This window comes from Drosophila pseudoobscura, chromosome X (genome assembly GCF_009870125.1).
Source record: "Drosophila pseudoobscura strain MV-25-SWS-2005 chromosome X, UCI_Dpse_MV25, whole genome shotgun sequence".
Taxonomy (NCBI): Eukaryota; Metazoa; Arthropoda; class Insecta; order Diptera; family Drosophilidae; genus Drosophila; species Drosophila pseudoobscura.
In genome coordinates, this window is record NC_046683.1 from 28,656,153 (window position 1) to 28,675,697 (window position 19,545).

Sequence of the window (19,545 nt, forward strand, 5' to 3'; positions counted from 1 at the left end):
TTTTAGAATAGTTTTTCTAAATAACAATACCGAAATTTTGGGTGACTGCAATTTTTTTTATTTTAATACGACGAAAAGAAAAGGGATGCGTGCTTTCGATTTCAAGGGTTTTTCTCGACTTCTTTTCATATATTCAAACAATTTCTTCTAAGCCTACCTTACCTACGGTGGCAAAGCGGGGCGAATTCGCCAAGAGCGAGAGAACGAGCTTTTATTGCGCTCCCGCTTTGCCCTAGCCTAACTTACACTAGACTTCATGAAATACTATCCTAATAACAATTATTAATATTCAAATGACGCTACATATGCCTAGCAACGAACTATTTTTTATTGCTATTCACTATCAGCTAAATATCGCATAGAAAATTGCGCATAGGAACTTCCAAGACAGATTGTGGAACGGCAAAACCTTAAGGAGCATCCCAGAAATGGATGGTGGGCAGTGTGCAAAGGCTATTAAGGTCTGCAATAACAACCTTTGAAATTTTCTTGTTATTATGAGACATTTTGCTAACTGACCGAAAACCATGAATTTGATCAAAGACATGCAGTTAGCAAGATATTGCATTACGAGCAAATTCCATTTCAGTTTTCGTTCGACGCTTCTTGGTTCGGGAGCACCGCTCCTGGTATTTAATATATATTTTAAGCTATTTTTCATTTGCGAATGATCGCGGCTCCGCTGAGCAGCTCTTGAGCAGCTGAAACCGTACCAGAATCCTACAACATACACGCAGTCTTTAGCGGGGTGCCGTCCATATACAATTTGTTATTTTATTAATGGGCTTTTGCAAATATAATCGCATTAAAGCATATATGTATTTCTCTCGCTATCACTCTATTTTTTCCTATAAGGCCAGATTTTTCTTTTGCAGTTGATTAAATACTTACATATGTCATAAATGGATGTCATATATACAATTGTTACGGCAGAAACCGCAGCGGCAGCTCTAAATATCACTGCGCCTAACAGTCCTGAATATCACTGCGCCTAACAGCCCTGAATATCACTGCGTTAACAGCACAAACATTAACAGTGCTGAGCAAAGGGTTAATTAGGGCGAACGGCAGATAAAGGCAGGAAAAAGGAAGAACGAAAACAAAGGCAGCGGAAAAAACACTGAAGCGGTACAAGTTTTTTAGCGCTAGCTCTCGTAGTTTAACACCCGCCCGTTGGAGGCGTTGCCCGGCGCGGCAATATTCTAAAAAACTTTTCCTGCGCAACGGAGAGCAAATCGAATAATTACGACCGACAGAAAGAAGATCGGCGTGCGACGCAATCAGCTGCGTCACGAGGGATTCGACTTTGCAAGTGAGATATCCTCACACAGTTGGACAGAAAGGCTAATCTCTTACATACGAGCGACACGTGGTTCGTGTATAACCACAAACCAGGACTGTACAAAAAAGACACCGGAATAAAATGGACGGCGTCAAAGGTCAGCAGTCGGAATCTGGCGGTGAGACCCCGTGTGGATTAGGAGAAATAAATGGGCCGGAAAAGATGCTTGGTGCGTGTTCTGAGACTGAGGGAGGTGCAAGGGAAACTCATCGCGTTAGGGATACATATATAGATGTGAACTCGGCGGCAACAACGGCCACACCTAACGTGTCCACCACAGTCCCAACGAGCCATCAAGCACCAGAGCATACCAACCAAGGAGGAGGGGTGGATCAAGCCTTTTCACCAAGAACGAGCCTTTTAGATAGCTGGGAAACGTTCGCTCAACAGAGAGCGGATGCATTAGGAAGGCCGACGTATGCCACGGCCTTCGAGGGAATGCGCTCCATCCCGACGCATTCCAGACTGCCTCAAGCAGGAGGCCTCATGAGCTCCACGGTAATCAACGGAGGCTGGGACAGAGCAGTTCCCAACTGGACCGGAGTCCACATGTCAGGACCCACGGAAGCAACGCGGATTGGAATGCCTACTGGGCTGAATCCGAACGAGACAATGCCAGTCGGCGCCATGTGGCATCCAATGGCCGCACCGGCGCTGGGTACGAACCTGCATGGGCAAAAGCCCTTCATTCGCGCCCCGACTGCACAGTATTACCCAAGTACGAGTCGAAATATTTCGGACCCGTACGCATACGGGAGTAATCGAGCGGTCGCGCCAGCGGGGGCGGAGAGATGCTTGACAGCATCCCAGATAGCCGCAAGACAAGTCATCAACAAGGATCTACCATGCTTTTCTGGAAACCCCGAGGAATGACCCATGTTCATAGTAAACTTCGAGCAATCTACAGAACGCTACGGACTCAGCGATCAAGAGAATCTCATGAGGCTGCAAAGGTGCCTGAAAGGTGCTGCTTTGGAAGCAGTACGAGGAAAATTAATGATGCCCGCAACAGTCCGACTAGCCATCGAGACTCTTCGAATGCTATAGGGCCGACCAGAGGCCATATATCACACCCTGCAGACGAAGCTAAGAATGGAGCCGTCCGTGAAATCGAGCAGCATCGAAAGCCTAGTGCGCCTGGCGCTGTCGGTGCAAAATTATCGCGCTACTGTTGACGCGATAGGACTGTCCGCCTATCTGAACGACCCTATGTTACTTCGCGACCTTGTGGAGAAACTCCCATTCGACTTGAAACTGGATTGGGCCAGACAAAGCGCTGGACTTCCGAGGGTAAATATCGCTGTTTTCGACGATTGGCTATTCCGAGTCGCATCGTGCGCAAGCACCGTGATGCCAGTAGCACCCGAGAAAGAAGTCTGCACGAAGGAGAAGAACCCAAGAATCCGGCTTATGGTGCACAATGATAGCAGCGCACAACCGCCTTGCCGTAGGTGCAATGGGGCCCACAAATTGGAGGACTGTAAGCAGTTCCTGGAGCTAGAAGAGCCAGGTAGATGGAACTTCGTCAGAGAAAATAAGCTATGCTGGAGGTGCCTTGGCAAACACTTTATAAGGCACTGTAAGTCAACAAGAGTATGTTCCGTTGACGGATGCTCGAGAAAGCACCATTTCCTCCTCCACAACAGTAACCAGCAAAGCTCTAGGGTAGAGAATAGGCCGAAGGAAAGCACTACGGTACTGCACACGATGCAGAACGAAGCTGCGTTGTTTAGATACGTCCCCTTAACATTGTATGGACCGAACGGCCAAATGCAAGTGTTCGCACTGATAGACGAAGGATCCGCCTGTACCCTAATCGAGACTGAGATAACGGAAAAACTAGGTATCGATGGCCCCTCGGACGAGTTATGCCTACGCTGGACTGGAGACATCACGCAGAGAGAATCTCAATCCAAATGGATAAGCCTAGCGATCTCTCCAAGGGACAACGTGGCTCGCAGATTCACGCTTCAAAACGTGAGAACAGTAAAAAACCTGGATCTGCCAAAGCAGACGCTGGACGACTCAATCCTAAAATCCCATTCGCACCTGGAAAAGCTACCGATACTCAGCTACAAGTACGTGAGAGCGTCATTGATCATCGGATTGGACAACGTGGAACTTGTAGTGCCACTGACTGTCAAAGAACGCGAGAATTCCGAATTTATCGCCGCCAAATCCAGGTCGGGGTGGTCTGTTTATGGCCGCAGAAAGGGCGACGGGCCAGCGAGTCCGCGGGTAATGCACGTATGCGAATGTAATAAACACCCACAGCTGGACACTCTTGTAAAAGAGAGTTTCTCATTAGACGCGGTTGGCATAAATATGGCGAAGAGCACACTCAGGTCCAAAGAGGACGAAAGAGCAAAAACAATGCTGGAAAATTCCACGAGGTTTAGCAGCGAAATGAAGAGATGGGAGACAGGACTCCTCTGGCGGTACGACAACGTGGAACTTCCTTCCTCCAGAGAGATGGCAACGCGACGACTTCGGTGCCTAGAATCTCGTATGACACGCGATAAGGTGCTACGAGAGTTCGTAAACGAACAGATTAAGAGGTACGACGACATCGGCTACGTCCGAAAACTGGAAAAATATGAAATGGTCGAAGGCAAACGCTCCTGGTATCTACCCGTATTCGTGACTAAGAACCCGAACAAAGGCAAATTAAGACTCGTATGGGATGCAGCAGCCAAATTGGAAGGCATCGCTCTTAATTCAATGCTACTAAAGGGCCCCGACCAATTGCCATCGCTGGTAGGAGTAATATCGCGCTTTCGAGAGAAGTCTATTGGCATCTGCGGAGATATTAGAGAAATGTTTCACCAGGTTAGGATACGTTCGGAAGATCAAAGCTCACAGTAGTTTCTCTGGAGATATGGTGACACCAGTCCAGAACCGGATAGGTACGTAATGAGCGTAATGACCTTGGGTGCTTCTTGTTCCCCAGCAGCAGCGACCTACGTGAGAGATAGGAACGTAGAAAGGTTCATCGAGGAACAAAGAGGAAGTAGAGGCCATACTTCGCAACACCTTTGTAGATGACTGGCTCCAAAGCTGTGACTCAGAAGACGAAATGGTCCGTCTAGCGCTGGCAGTGAGGAACATACACAAAGAAGGAGGCTTCGAGATGAGAGGATGGATATCTAACTCGAGCACTGTGATGAGAGCGCTCTCAGGAGATGGAGATCATCAAGAGATGATGATTCGAGATCGAGATGACGGACTCAACAAGACGAGAACGAGTGCTTGGCATGTGGTGGCATCCAAGGAATGATTACTTCACCTTCGTCAATAAGTTTCCGAATGACATATACGACGAAGCGAAAACTGTGACGAAGCGGTCAATTCTACGTACAGTCATGACCATCTTCGATCCCTTAGGACTACTGGGGTTCTATATTATACAGGCAAAGATAACACTGCAGGACGTGATGAGGTCGGCCGTAGGCTGGGATGAACAGGTCGAAGAAAGCGAACGTCAACGTTGGATGATATGGGCACAAAACATCGAAGAATTAAGGGTTGCACGATATCTCGGTCTAACGAAAGAAACATCTAATATCCAATTACACATCTTCACAGACACGAGCATAAACGCCTTTGCAGCCGTCGCCTACATAAGGATCGAACAAAGAGGAGAAGTCAGATGCACACTACTCGCATCAAAGACAAGAGTGGCACCATGGAAACCAATATCGATTCCCAGGATGGAGCTTATGGCAGCGATCCTCGGCCTACGACTCGCTCTCCGTCGAGGTCAAGCGACGTGTTTTTTGGACCGACTCCAAGAACGTGTTGTATTGGATATGTTCAGACGCCCGAAAGTACCATCAGTTCGTTGCGCTGCGAATTTGAGAGATCTTGGAAACCTCGGACATATCAGAATGGAAATGGGTTCCATCCGCTCTGAACGTAGCAGACGATGGAACGAAGTGGACCAAAGAGTCGAGTTTCCAACCGGAAGCGAGATGGTTCTCCGGTCCGCCGTTCCTATTTGACGAGGAAGAACACTGGCCAACTACACAGCTCAACTCGAGTAACCTGGAACGGATACACGTACATGAATGGACAGATACGCCGAAACCTCCATCAAAGCTGAGTAGCATAATCCCAAATGTATGTCGCTTTAGCAAATGGGAAAAGTTCACGGGAGCCCTGAGATGCGTGATGAGATTTCTGGACAAAATACGCAAAAGAGATTTCGCATCAGAGGATGCAAATTTAGCCGCACGCTTTCGCAACATGGAAGATGTCAACATCGTTATATACCGGATGGTCCAAGAAGAGGCTTACCCTGAAGAAATGGGTCTTCTACGACAAGGAAGAATCGTGAGTAAGAAAAGTTCGATCTACAAATTATCGCCGTACCTCGATGAAACAGGCGTACTGAGAATACGCGGCCGCATAGATAAGTCGATCGGCATAACGAGGAACCTGAAACGGCCAGTAATTCTACCCGGAGGACATAACGTCACTAATCTTCTCATTGATTATTTCCATCGGAAGTTTCAGCATCAGCTTACTGAGATCGTCGTCAACGAGATGCGACAATTGTACCACATACCAGGACTGCGAGCAAGAGTTCGCGCCGTAGCGAAAACCTGCCAAAGATGTCGCAATAAAAGAGCGCTTCCAGAGGCACCGGATATGGGAAGCCTACCACCAGAGAGGCTAGCAATCAACGAACTGCCATTCACAAACACAGGTATCGACTACTTCGGACCACTGGAGGTAAACGTAGGAAAACGACGCGAGAAACGATGGGGAGTACTATTCACGTGCCTCACCGTGCGAGCAGTACACATCGAGCTGGCGAACTCCCTGTCAACAGACGCCTTCATGCTAACATTGGAAATGTTCGTAGCCCGTCGAGGAGTCCCCAAGAGAATTGTGTCGGACAACGGGACGAGCTTCCGAGTAGCCAGCCGCTTACTACGAGAAGAAATTGAAAGAATTCTACCGAACGAACTGGAAACCAAGTACCCGCAAATAGAATGGTCCTTCATACCCCCAGGAGCACCCCACATGGGAGGTGCGTGGGAAAGAATGATCAGATCGGTGAAATCCATACTAGCCGAAATATTAGAGGAGACGCACGTACAAGAACCAGTGCTGAGAACAGCACTAGCAAAGATAGAAAATATGCTGAATTCCCGACCCCTGACTTACGTGCCGTTGGAGTGTCCGGAAGCCGACGTACTTACACCGAATCACTTTCTGAGAGCAGAGACCAGCTCGATGGCAGCAAAGAGCGACAGCAGCGCAATAGGAGCTATGCTGGGTAAGAGTTTTCGCATTGCAGGGCAGATCGTGGACAGCTTCAGAAAACGATGGCTGAAGGAGTACCTACCGTGCCTGACGACACGAACCAAATGGCATGGACCCCCAACCAACCCTATCCAACTCGGAGACGTCGTGGTTCTAGCGGGCGGTTCTAGCCTAGGGTTAATTAGGGCGAACGGCAGATAAAGGCAGGAAAAAGGAAGAACGAAAACAAAGGCAGCGGAAAAAACACTGAAGCGGTACAAGTTTTTTAGCGCTAGCTCTCGTAGTTTAACACCCGCCCGACATTGTAAATGAATAAATGAAACAAATAAAACCGATTTGAAGAACAAAACCACGGGAGGCCTATTGAACACGAGAGGCTTATCAAACGTACGGCCCCAGATTTGGAGGCGTTGCCCGGCGCGGCCATAACAATACATAAGTAATTTGAGTATTTTTACATACATTCAGCGTGTTTTAGTTGTAAAAGTCTATAGAATCTATTATGGATTTGATCGATGCATAAAAAGGTTCGAAAAGGGCGCCAACACGACACGTATTACAAAATGATAGCGAGGATGGGTGTGCGGACGTTCTACGCTTACTGTTTACGAAGCAGTAAAACTGTTTAGGGTCCTGAGAAAAACGTATCCTGCAACGAGATAGGTAGTTCTTATAGCATTGAGCATTAAGAACTGAAAAGTTTGACCGAGCTATTACATAACGAGAGTGAGAAGTAGGAGAACCCACTTCTTGAAATTTTTTATAAAGTCTTGATTTTAAGTTTTTTAGACTGGATAACTCTTTGGTAAACCAAGGGGGTTTTCCAGATCTAATCGGGCAAGAAAGCGGGACACAAGAATCAAAAAATGTGCCAAGAGCATTGTAAAAAATGTTTGTGCCTTTTGTGACATCAGTGCACAAGTACAAAGCGGACCAATCAAAATCAAAATTTTATACTAAAATGTATTATTAATTAAAAAACAAATTATTTTTAAATTTTGTAATTTACAAAAAAAAAATAATAGAATAAAAAAAAAAAAAATAGGGATAATCTTACTATTAATGAATTGCCTGATGAAAAGGGTCACCTTGATAGGATGGATTATGCAGCATACTGCATTCATTGACAGGTTTTATTGTTTTTTTTTTATAAAGACTTTATATTTAATAGAATTAAACTATTTCTAAAAGTATCAAAGACTTTTGTGCATCATACACCAAAATATATATATATATATTTATATGTTAATTTAAAAAGATAAGCTAATTAAGCTACTGGGTTCATACCCCATTTATAAAGGTTATAATCCTTTTTTTTTAATTTTTAATAATTCTTCAAAAATTTTATTTTTAACAATTATAATTATCGGAACAATAATTACAGTTACATCTAATTCTTGGTTAGGAGCTTGAATAGGACTTGAAATTAATTTGTTATCTTTTATCCCCCTGCTAAGAGATAATAATAATTTAACTTCAACTGAAGCATCTTTAAAATATTTTTTAACAAAAGCATTAGCTTCAACTGTTTTATTATTTTCATCAATTATTTTAATATTAAAAAATAATATGAATATTGAAATTAATGAATCATTTACTTAAATAATTATTATATCTGCCCTACTATTAAAAATAGGAGCTGCTCCTTTTCATTTCTGATTTCCTAATATAATGGAAGGTTTAACTTGAATAAATGCATTAATATTAATAACTTGACAAAAAATTGCCCCACTAATATTAACTTCTTATTTAGATATTAAAAATTTATTACTTATTAGAGTAATTTTGTCAGTAATTGTAGGAGCAATTGGTGGATTAAACCAAACATCTTTACGTAAATTAATAGCATTTTCTTCAATTACCCATTTAGGATGAATATTAATAAGTTTAATAATTAGAGAATCTGTGTGATAAATTTATTTCACATTTTATTCTTTTTTATCATTTATTTTAACTTTTATATTTAATATTTTTAAATTATTTCATTTAAATCAATTATTTTCTTGATTCATAAATAGAAAAGTTTTAAAATTTACTTTATTTATGAATTTTTTATCTTTAGGTGGATTACCTCCATTTTTAAGATTTTAACCTAAATGATTAGTAATTCAAGAATTAACATTTTGTAATCAATATTTTACATTAACAATTATAATAATATCAACATTGATTACATTATACATTTATACTAAATTACTATGAAAATAATTGAACAATTAATACTCAATTTAATAATATAAATACAAATTTATACTTAATTTGCACTTTTTTTTCAATTTTTGGATTATTTTTAATTTCTTTATTCTTTTTTATACTTTAAGGCTTTAAGTTAAATAAACTAATAGCCTTCAAAGCTGTAAATAGGGGTAAGCCTTTAAGCCTTAGTAAATTTTTACTCCTTCAAAATTGCAGTTTGATATCATTATTGACTATAAGACTGGGCAAAACCCCTTCATTCGCGCCCCGACTGCACAGTATTACCCAAGTACGAGTCGAAATATTTCGACCCGTACGCATACGGGAGTAATCGAGCGGTCGCGCCAGCGGGGGCGGAGAGATGCTTGACAGCATCCCAGATAGCCGCAAGACAAGTTATCAACAAGGATCTACCATGCTTTTCTGGAAACCCCGAGGAATGACCCATGTTCATAGTAAACTTCGAGCAATCTACAGAACGCTACGGACTCAGCGATCAAGAGAATCTCATGAGGCTGCAAAGGTGCCTGAAAGGTGCTGCTTTGGAAGCAGTACGAGGAAAATTAATGATGCCCGCAACAGTCCGACTAGCCATCGAGACTCTTCGAATGCTATAGGGCCGACCAGAGGCCATATATCACACCCTGCAGACGAAGCTAAGAATGGAGCCGTCCGTGAAATCGAGCAGCATCGAAAGCCTAGTGCGCCTGGCGCTGTCGGTGCAAAATTATCGCGCTACTGTTGACGCGATAGGACTGTCCGCCTATCTGAACGACCCTATGTTACTTCGCGACCTTGTGGAGAAACTCCCATTCGACTTGAAACTGGATTGGGCCAGACAAAGCGCTGGACTTCCGAGGGTAAATATCGCTGTTTTCGACGATTGGCTATTCCGAGTCGCATCGTGCGCAAGCACCGTGATGCCAGTAGCACCCGAGAAAGAAGTCTGCACGAAGGAGAAGAACCCAAGAATCCGGCTTATGGTGCACAATGATAGCAGCGCACAACCGCCTTGCCGTAGGTGCAATGGGGCCCACAAATTGGAGGACTGTAAGCAGTTCCTGGAGCTAGAAGAGCCAGGTAGATGGAACTTCGTCAGAGAAAATAAGCTATGCTGGAGGTGCCTTGGCAAACACTTTATAAGGCACTGTAAGTCAACAAGAGTATGTTCCGTTGACGGATGCTCGAGAAAGCACCATTTCCTCCTCCACAACAGTAACCAGCAAAGCTCTAGGGTAGAGAATAGGCCGAAGGAAAGCACTACGGTACTGCACACGATGCAGAACGAAGCTGCGTTGTTTAGATACGTCCCCTTAACATTGTATGGACCGAACGGCCAAATGCAAGTGTTCGCACTGATAGACGAAGGATCCGCCTGTACCCTAATCGAGACTGAGATAACGGAAAAACTAGGTATCGATGGCCCCTCGGACGAGTTATGCCTACGCTGGACTGGAGACATCACGCAGAGAGAATCTCAATCCAAATGGATAAGCCTAGCGATCTCTCCAAGGGACAACGTGGCTCGCAGATTCACGCTTCAAAACGTGAGAACAGTAAAAAACCTGGATCTGCCGAAGCAGACGCTGGACGACTCAATCCTAAAATCCCATTCGCACCTGGAAAAGCTACCGATACTCAGCTACAAGTACGTGAGAGCGTCATTGATCATCGGATTGGACAACGTGGAACTTGTAGTGCCACTGACTGTCAAAGAACGCGAGAATTCCGAATTTATCGCCGCCAAATCCAGGTCGGGGTGGTCTGTTTATGGCCGCAGAAAGGGCGACGGGCCAGCGAGTCCGCGGGTAATGCACGTATGCGAATGTAATAAACACCCACAGCTGGACACTCTTGTAAAAGAGAGTTTCTCATTAGACGCGGTTGGCATAAATATGGCGAAGAGCACACTCAGGTCCAAAGAGGACGAAAGAGCAAAAACAATGCTGGAAAATTCCACGAGGTTTAGCAGCGAAATGAAGAGATGGGAGACAGGACTCCTCTGGCGGTACGACAACGTGGAACTTCCTTCCTCCAGAGAGATGGCAATGCGACGACTTCGGTGCCTAGAATCTCGTATGACACGCGATAAGGTGCTACGAGAGTTCGTAAACGAACAGATTAAGAGGTACGACGACATCGGCTACGTCCGAAAACTGGAAAAAGATGAAATGGTCGAAGGCAAACGCTCCTGGTATCTACCCGTATTCGTGACTAAGAACCCGAACAAAGGCAAATTAAGACTCGTATGGGATGCAGCAGCCAAATTGGAAGGCATCGCTCTTAATTCAATGCTACTAAAGGGCCCCGACCAATTGCCATCGCTGGTAGGAGTAATATCGCGCTTTCGAGAGAAGTCTATTGGCATCTGCGGAGATATTAGAGAAATGTTTCACCAGGTTAGGATACGTTCGGAAGATCAAAGCTCACAGTAGTTTCTCTGGAGATATGGTGACACCAGTCCAGAACCGGATAGGTACGTAATGAGCGTAATGACCTTGGGTGCTTCTTGTTCCCCAGCAGCAGCGACCTACGTGAGAGATAGGAACGTAGAAAGGTTCATCGAGGAACAAAGAGGAAGTAGAGGCCATACTTCGCAACACCTTTGTAGATGACTGGCTCCAAAGCTGTGACTCAGAAGACGAAATGGTCCGTCTAGCGCTGGCAGTGAGGAACATACACAAAGAAGGAGGCTTCGAGATGAGAGGATGGATATCTAACTCGAGCACTGTGATGAGAGCGCTCTCAGGAGATGGAGATCATCAAGAGATGATGATTCGAGATCGAGATGACGGACTCAACAAGACGAGAACGAGTGCTTGGCATGTGGTGGCATCCAAGGAATGATTACTTCACCTTCGTCAATAAGTTTCCGAATGACATATACGACGAAGCGAAAACTGTGACGAAGCGGTCAATTCTACGTACAGTCATGACCATCTTCGATCCCTTAGGACTACTGGGGTTCTATATTATACAGGCAAAGATAACACTGCAGGACGTGATGAGGTCGGCCGTAGGCTGGGATGAACAGGTCGAAGAAAGCGAACGTCAACGTTGGATGATATGGGCACAAAACATCGAAGAATTAAGGGTTGCACGATATCTCGGTCTAACGAAAGAAACATCTAATATCCAATTACACATCTTCACAGACGCGAGCATAAACGCCTTTGCAGCCGTCGCCTACATAAGGATCGAACAAAGAGGAGAAGTCAGATGCACACTACTCGCATCAAAGACAAGAGTGGCACCATGGAAACCAATATCGATTCCCAGGATGGAGCTTATGGCAGCGATCCTCGGCCTACGACTCGCTCTCCGTCGAGGTCAAGCGACGTGTTTTTTGGACCGACTCCAAGAACGTGTTGTATTGGATATGTTCAGACGCCCGAAAGTACCATCAGTTCGTTGCGCTCCGAATTTGAGAGATCTTGGAAACCTCGGACATATCAGAATGGAAATGGGTTCCATCCGCTCTGAACGTAGCAGACGATGGAACGAAGTGGACCAAAGAGTCGAGTTTCCAACCGGAAGCGAGATGGTTCTCCGGTCCGCCGTTCCTATTTGACGAGGAAGAACACTGGCCAACTACACAGCTCAACTCGAGTAACCTGGAACGGATACACGTACATGAATGGACAGATACGCCGAAACCTCCATCAAAGCTGAGTAGCATAATCCCAAATGTATGTCGCTTTAGCAAATGGGAAAAGTTCACGGGAGCCCTGAGATGCGTGATGAGATTTCTGGACAAAATACGCAAAAGAGATTTCGCATCAGAGGATGCAAATTTAGCCGCACGCTTTCGCAACATGGAAGATGTCAACATCGTTATATACCGGATGGTCCAAGAAGAGGCTTACCCTGAAGAAATGGGTCTTCTACGACAAGGAAGAATCGTGAGTAAGAAAAGTTCGATCTACAAATTATCGCCGTACCTCGATGAAACAGGCGTACTGAGAATACGCGGCCGCATAGATAAGTCGATCGGCATAACGAGGAACCTGAAACGGCCAGTAATTCTACCCGGAGGACATAACGTCACTAATCTTCTCATTGATTATTTCCATCGGAAGTTTCAGCATCAGCTTACTGAGATCGTCGTCAACGAGATGCGACAATTGTACCACATACCAGGACTGCGAGCAAGAGTTCGCGCCGTAGCGAAAACCTGCCAAAGATGTCGCAATAAAAGAGCGCTTCCAGAGGCACCGGAGATGGGAAGCCTACCACCAGAGAGGCTAGCAATCAACGAACTGCCATTCACAAACACAGGTATCGACTACTTCGGACCACTGGAGGTAAACTTAGGAAAACGACGCGAGAAACGATGGGGAGTACTATCCACGTGCCTCACCGTGCGAGCAGTACACATCGAGCTGGCGAACTCCCTGTCAACAGACGCCTTCATGCTAACATTGGAAATGTTCGTAGCCCGTCGAGGAGTCCCCAAGAGAATTGTGTCGGACAACGGGACGAGCTTCCGAGTAGCCAGCCGCTTACTACGAGAAGAAATTGAAAGAATTCTACCGAACGAACTGGAAACCAAGTACCCGCAAATAGAATGGTCCTTCATACCCCCAGGAGCACCCCACATGGGAGGTGCGTGGGAAAGAATGATCAGATCGGTGAAATCCATACTAGCCGAAATATTAGAGGAGACGCACGTACAAGAACCAGTGCTGAGAACAGCACTAGCAAAGATAGAAAATATGCTGAATTCCCGACCCCTGACTTACGTGCCGTTGGAGTGTCCGGAAGCCGACGTACTTACACCGAATCACTTTCTGAGAGCAGAGACCAGCTCGATGGCAGCAAAGAGCGACAGCAGCGCAATAGGAGCTATGCTGGGTAAGAGTTTTCGCATTGCAGGGCAGATCGTGGACAGCTTCAGAAAACGATGGCTGAAGGAGTACCTACCGTGCCTGACGACACGAACCAAATGGCATGGACCCAACCAACCCTATCCAACTCGGAGACGTCGTGGTTCTAGCGGGCGGTTCTAGCCTAGGGTTAATTAGGGCGAACGGCAGATAAAGGCAGGAAAAAGGAAGAACGAAAACAAAGGCAGCGGAAAAAACACTGAAGCGGTACAAGTTTTTTAGCGCTAGCTCTCGTAGTTCAACACCCGCCCGACATTGTAAATGAATAAATGAAACAAATAAAACCGATTTGAAGAACAAAACCACGGGAGGCCTATTGAACACGAGAGGCTTATCAAACGTACGGCCCCAGATTTGGAGGCGTTGCCCGGCGCGGCCATAACAATACATAAGTAATTTGAGTATTTTTACATACATTCAGCGTGTTTTAGTTGTAAAAGTCTATAGAATCTATTATGGATTTGATCGATGCATAAAAAGGTTCGAAAAGGGCGCCAACACGACACGTATTACAAAATGATAGCGAGGATGGGTGTGCGGACGTTCTACGCTTACTGTTTACGAAGCAGTAAAACTGTTTAGGGTCCTGAGAAAAACGTATCCTGCAACGAGATAGGTAGTTCTTATAGCATTGAGCATTAAGAACTGAAAAGTTTGACCGAGCTATTACATAACGAGAGTGAGAAGTAGGAGAACCCACTTCTTGAAATTTTTTATAAAGTCTTGATTTTAAGTTTTTTAGACTGGATAACTCTTTGGTAAACCAAGGGGGTTTTCCAGATCTAATCGGGCAAGAAAGCGGGACACAAGAATCAAAAAATGTGCCAAGAGCATTGTAAAAAATGTTTGTGCCTTTTGTGACATCAGTGCACAAGTACAAAGCGGACCAATCAAAATCAAAATTTTATACTAAAATGTATTATTAATTAAAAAACAAATTATTTTTAAATTTTGTAATTTACAAAAAAAAAATAATAGAATAAAAAAAAAAAAAAATAGGGATAATCTTACTATTAATGAATTGCCTGATGAAAAGGGTCACCTTGATAGGGTGGATTATGCAGCATACTGCATTCATTGACAGGTTTTATTGTTTTTTTTTATAAAGACTTTATATTTAATAGAATTAAACTATTTCTAAAAGTATCAAACACTTTTGTGCATCATACACCAAAATATATATATATATATTTATATGTTAATTTAAAAAGATAAGCTAATTAAGCTACTGGGTTCATACCCCATTTATAAAGGTTATAATCCTTTTTTTTTAATTTTTAATAATTCTTCAAAAATTTTATTTTTAACAATTATAATTATCGGAACAATAATTACAGTTACATCTAATTCTTGGTTAGGAGCTTGAATAGGACTTGAAATTAATTTGTTATCTTTTATCCCCCTGCTAAGAGATAATAATAATTTAACTTCAACTGAAGCATCTTTAAAATATTTTTTAACAAAAGCATTAGCTTCAACTGTTTTATTATTTTCATCAATTATTTTAATATTAAAAAATAATATGAATATTGAAATTAATGAATCATTTACTTAAATAATTATTATATCTGCCCTACTATTAAAAATAGGAGCTGCTCCTTTTCATTTCTGATTTCCTAATATAATGGAAGGTTTAACTTGAATAAATGCATTAATATTAATAACTTGACAAAAAATTGCCCCACTAATATTAACTTCTTATTTAGATATTAAAAATTTATTACTTATTAGAGTAATTTTGTCAGTAATTGTAGGAGCAATTGGTGGATTAAACCAAACATCTTTACGTAAATTAATAGCATTTTCTTCAATTAACCATTTAGGATGAATATTAATAAGTTTAATAATTAGAGAATCTGTGTGATTAATTTATTTCACATTTTATTCTTTTTTATCATTTATTTTAACTTTTATATTTAATATTTTTAAATTATTTCATTTAAATCAATTATTTTCTTGATTCATAAATAGAAAAGTTTTAAAATTTACTTTATTTATGAATTTTTTATCTTTAGGTGGATTACCTCCATTTTTAAGATTTTAACCTAAATGATTAGTAATTCAAGAATTAACATTTTGTAATCAATATTTTACATTAACAATTATAATAATATCAACATTGATTACATTATACATTTATACTAAATTACTATGAAAATAATTGAACAATTAATACTCAATTTAATAATATAAATACAAATTTATACTTAATTTGCACTTTTTTTTCAATTTTTGGATTATTTTTAATTTCTTTATTCTTTTTTATACTTTAAGGCTTTAAGTTAAATAAACTAATAGCCTTCAAAGCTGTAAATAGGGGTAAGCCTTTAAGCCTTAGTAAATTTTTACTCCTTCAAAATTGCAGTTTGATATCATTATTGACTATAAGACTGTTTGATTAAGAAGAATAACTCTTATAAATAAATTTACAATATATCGCCTAAATTTCAGCAACTTAATCGCGACAATGATTATTTTCTACAAATCATAAAGATATTGGAACATTATATTTTATTTTTGGAGCATGAGCCGGTATAGTAGGAACATCTTTGAGAATTTTAATTCGAGCTGAATTAGGGCATCCAGAAGCTTTAATTGGAGATGATCAAATTTATAACGTAATTGTTACAGCTCATGCATTTATTATGATTTTTTTTATAGTAATACCTATTATAATTGGAGGATTTGGAAATTGATTAGTTCCTTTAATACTAGGAGCTCCTGATATAGCTTTTCCTCGAATGAATAATATAAGATTCTGATTATTACCCCCTGCTCTTTCTCTTTTATTAGTAAGAAGAATAGTTGAAAATGGGGCTGGAACTGGGTGAACAGTTTACCCGCCACTATCATCAGGAATTGCACATGGAGGTGCATCTGTTGATTTAGCAATTTTTTCTCTTCATTTAGCTGGAATTTCTTCTATTTTAGGAGCAGTAAATTTTATTACAACTGTAATTAATATACGATCTTCAGGAATTACTCTTGATCGAATACCATTATTTGTATGATCAGTTGTAATTACAGCTTTATTATTATTATTATCTTTACCAGTTTTAGCAGGAGCAATTACTATATTATTAACTGATCAAAATTTAAATATTTCTTTTTTCGACCCTGCTGGAGGTGGAGATCCAATTTTATACCAACACTTATTTTGATTTTTTGGTCATCCAGAAGTTTATATTTTAATTTTACCTGGATTTGGAATAATTTCTCATATTATTAGTCAAGAATCGGGAAAAAAGGAAACTTTTGGATCTTTAGGAATAATTTATGCTATATTAGCTATTGGATTATTAGGATTTATTGTGTGAGCTCACCATATATTCACAGTAGGTATAGATGTTGATACACGAGCTTACTTTACATCTGCAACTATAATTATTGCTGTGCCTACAGGAATTAAAATTTTTAGTTGATTAGCAACTCTTCATGGGGCTCAACTTTCTTATTCTCCAGCTATTTTATGAGCATTAGGGTTTGTATTTTTATTTACAGTTGGTGGATTAACAGGAGTAGTTTTAGCTAATTCATCTGTAGACATTATTTTACATGATACATATTATGTAGTAGCTCACTTTCACTATGTTTTATCAATGGGAGCCGTATTTGCAATTATAGCTGGATTCATTCATTGATTCCCATTATTTACTGGTTTAACAATAAATAATAAATTATTAAAAAGTCAATTTGTTACTATATTTATTGGAGTAAATTTAACTTTCTTCCCCCAACATTTTTTAGGATTAGCGGGAATACCACGACGATATTCAGATTATCCAGATGCCTATACAACTTGAAACGTAGTGTCTACAATTGGTTCTTCAATTTCACTTTTAGGAATTTTATTCTTTTTTTATATTATTTGAGAAAGTTTAGTATCGCAACGACAAGTAATTTACCCAATTCAATTATGTTCATCTATTGAATGATATCAAAATACTCCACCCGCTGAACATAGTTATTCTGAATTACCTCTTTTAACTAATTAATTTATAATATGGCAGATTAGTGCAATGGATTTAAGCTCCATATATAAAGTATTTTACTTTTATTAGAAAATTAATGTCTACATGAGCTAACTTAAGTTTACAAGATAGAGCCTCTCCATTAATGGAACAATTAATTTTTTTCATGACCACGCGTTATTAATTTTAGTAATAATTACAGTATTAGTTGGATACTTAATATTTATATTATTTTTTAATAGTTATGTAAATCGATTTCTTTTACATGGACAATTAATTGAAATAATTTGAACAATTTTACCGGCAATTATTCTTTTATTTATTGCTATACCTTCTCTTTGATTATTATATTTACTAGATGAAATCAATGAGCCTTCAATTACACTAAAAAGAATTGGTCATCAATGATACTGATGTTATGAATATTCAGATTTTAATAATGTAGATTCTTATATAATCCCAACAAATGAATTATCAAATGATGGATTTCGACTACTAGATGTTGATAATCGAATTGTTTTACCTATAAATTCTCAAGTTCGAATTTTAGTGACAGCAGCTGATGTTATCCACTCATGAACAATCCCAGCTTTAGGAGTTAAGGTAGACGGAACACCTGGACGATTAAATCAAACTAATTTTTTTATTAACCGACCTGGTTTATTTTATGGGCAATGTTCAGAAATTTGTGGAGCTAATCATAGTTTTATACCTATTGTAATTGAAAGTGTTCCAGTAAAATATTTTATTAAATGAATTTCTAATAGAGTAAATTCTTCATTAGATGACTGAAAGCAAGTACTGGTCTCTTAAACCATTTTATAGTAAATTAGCAATTACTTCTAATGAGATAATATTATCAATAATAAATTTTCTTTTAAATTATAAAAAATTAGTTAAATTCATAACATATTAAATTTTTAATATTTTTTGATTCCACAAATAGCACCGATTAGATGATTACTTTTATTTATTGTATTTTCTATTACATTTATTTTATTTTGTTCAATTAATTATTATTCATTTATACCTTCCTCACCTAAATCTAACGAATTAAAAAATATTAATTTAAATTCAATAAATTGAAAATGATAACAAATTTATTTTCTGTATTCGACCCATCAGCAATTTTTAACTTACCATTAAATTGATAAAGAACATTTTTAGGACTTTTAATAATTCCATCAATTTATTGATTAATACCATCTCGATTTAATATTTTTTGAAATTCAATTTTACAAACTTTACACAAAGAATTTAAAACATTATTAGGACCTTCAGGTCATAATGGTTCAACATTTATTTTTATTTCATTATTTTCTCTAATTTTATTTAATAATTTTATATAGGATTATTCCCATATATTTTTACAAGAACAAGCCACTTAACTCTAACTCTTTCTTTAGCTTTACCTTTATGATTATGTTTTATACTTTATGGTTGAATTAATCATACACAACATATATTTGCCCACTTAGTACCACAAGGAACACCAGCTGTTTTAATACCATTTATAGTATGCATTGAAACTATTAGAAATGTAATTCGACCTGGAACTTTAGCTGTTCGATTAACAGCTAATATAATTGCAGGACACTTATTATTAACTTTATTAGGAAATACTGGTCCTTCTATATCATATTTCTTAGTAACATTTCTATTAATTGCTCAAATTGCTTTATTAGTTCTTGAATCAGCTGTTGCTATAATTCAATCTTATGTATTTGCTATATTAAGTACTTTATACTCTAGAGAAGTAAATTAATTTATAATGTCTACACATTCAAATCACCCATTTCATTTAGTTGATTATAGTCCATGACCTTTAACAGGAGCAATTGGTGCTATAACTACTGTTTCAGGAATAGTAAAATGATTT

The 19,545-nt window shown here is 40.0% G+C and overlaps 4 protein-coding genes across 4 annotated transcripts; all 4 read left to right on the plus strand.

The window, feature by feature from the left end:
- Window positions 1-2,375: 2,375 nt before the first annotated feature.
- LOC117184910 (uncharacterized) lies at window positions 2,376-3,152 on the plus strand. Its single transcript, XM_033384076.1, has 2 exons — window positions 2,376-2,921; window positions 2,989-3,152. The coding sequence occupies exons 1-2, from the start codon at window positions 2,435-2,437 to the stop codon at window positions 3,009-3,011; spliced, it is 510 nt and encodes a 169-aa protein (XP_033239967.1). The 5' UTR covers window positions 2,376-2,434; the 3' UTR covers window positions 3,012-3,152.
- Window positions 3,153-7,867: 4,715 nt separating this feature from the next.
- On the plus strand, window positions 7,868-9,040 carry LOC117185108 (NADH-ubiquinone oxidoreductase chain 2-like; the record flags this gene model as incomplete). Its single annotated transcript, XM_033384990.1, is given in 2 exon segments — window positions 7,868-8,793; window positions 8,795-9,040. Coding segments are annotated over 2 exon segments (1,065 nt in total), but the record flags the coding sequence as incomplete, so codon positions are not given.
- Window positions 9,041-14,902: 5,862 nt separating this feature from the next.
- Window positions 14,903-16,478, plus strand: LOC26532037 (NADH-ubiquinone oxidoreductase chain 2-like; the record flags this gene model as incomplete). Its single annotated transcript, XM_033384991.1, is given in 2 exon segments — window positions 14,903-15,828; window positions 15,830-16,478. Coding segments are annotated over 2 exon segments (1,065 nt in total), but the record flags the coding sequence as incomplete, so codon positions are not given.
- Window positions 16,161-17,692, plus strand: LOC26533497 (cytochrome c oxidase subunit 1-like). The gene is given in 1 exon segment (XM_033382687.1): window positions 16,161-17,692. A coding segment is annotated over 1 exon segment (1,254 nt). The 5' UTR covers window positions 16,161-16,436; the 3' UTR covers window positions 17,691-17,692.
- The last annotated feature ends 1,853 nt before the right edge of the window (window positions 17,693-19,545 follow it).

Bases quoted from the DNA above. Each gene is read 5' to 3' on its own strand.
- LOC117184910 (XM_033384076.1), top strand. From the start codon at position 2,435: ATGGAGCCGTCCGTGAAATCGAGCAGCATCGAAAGCCTAGTGCGCCTG. The intron at 2,922-2,988 runs GTAAGTCAACAA...CCTCCACAACAG, and splicing joins CAAACACTTTATAAGGCACT to TAACCAGCAAAGCTCTAGGG.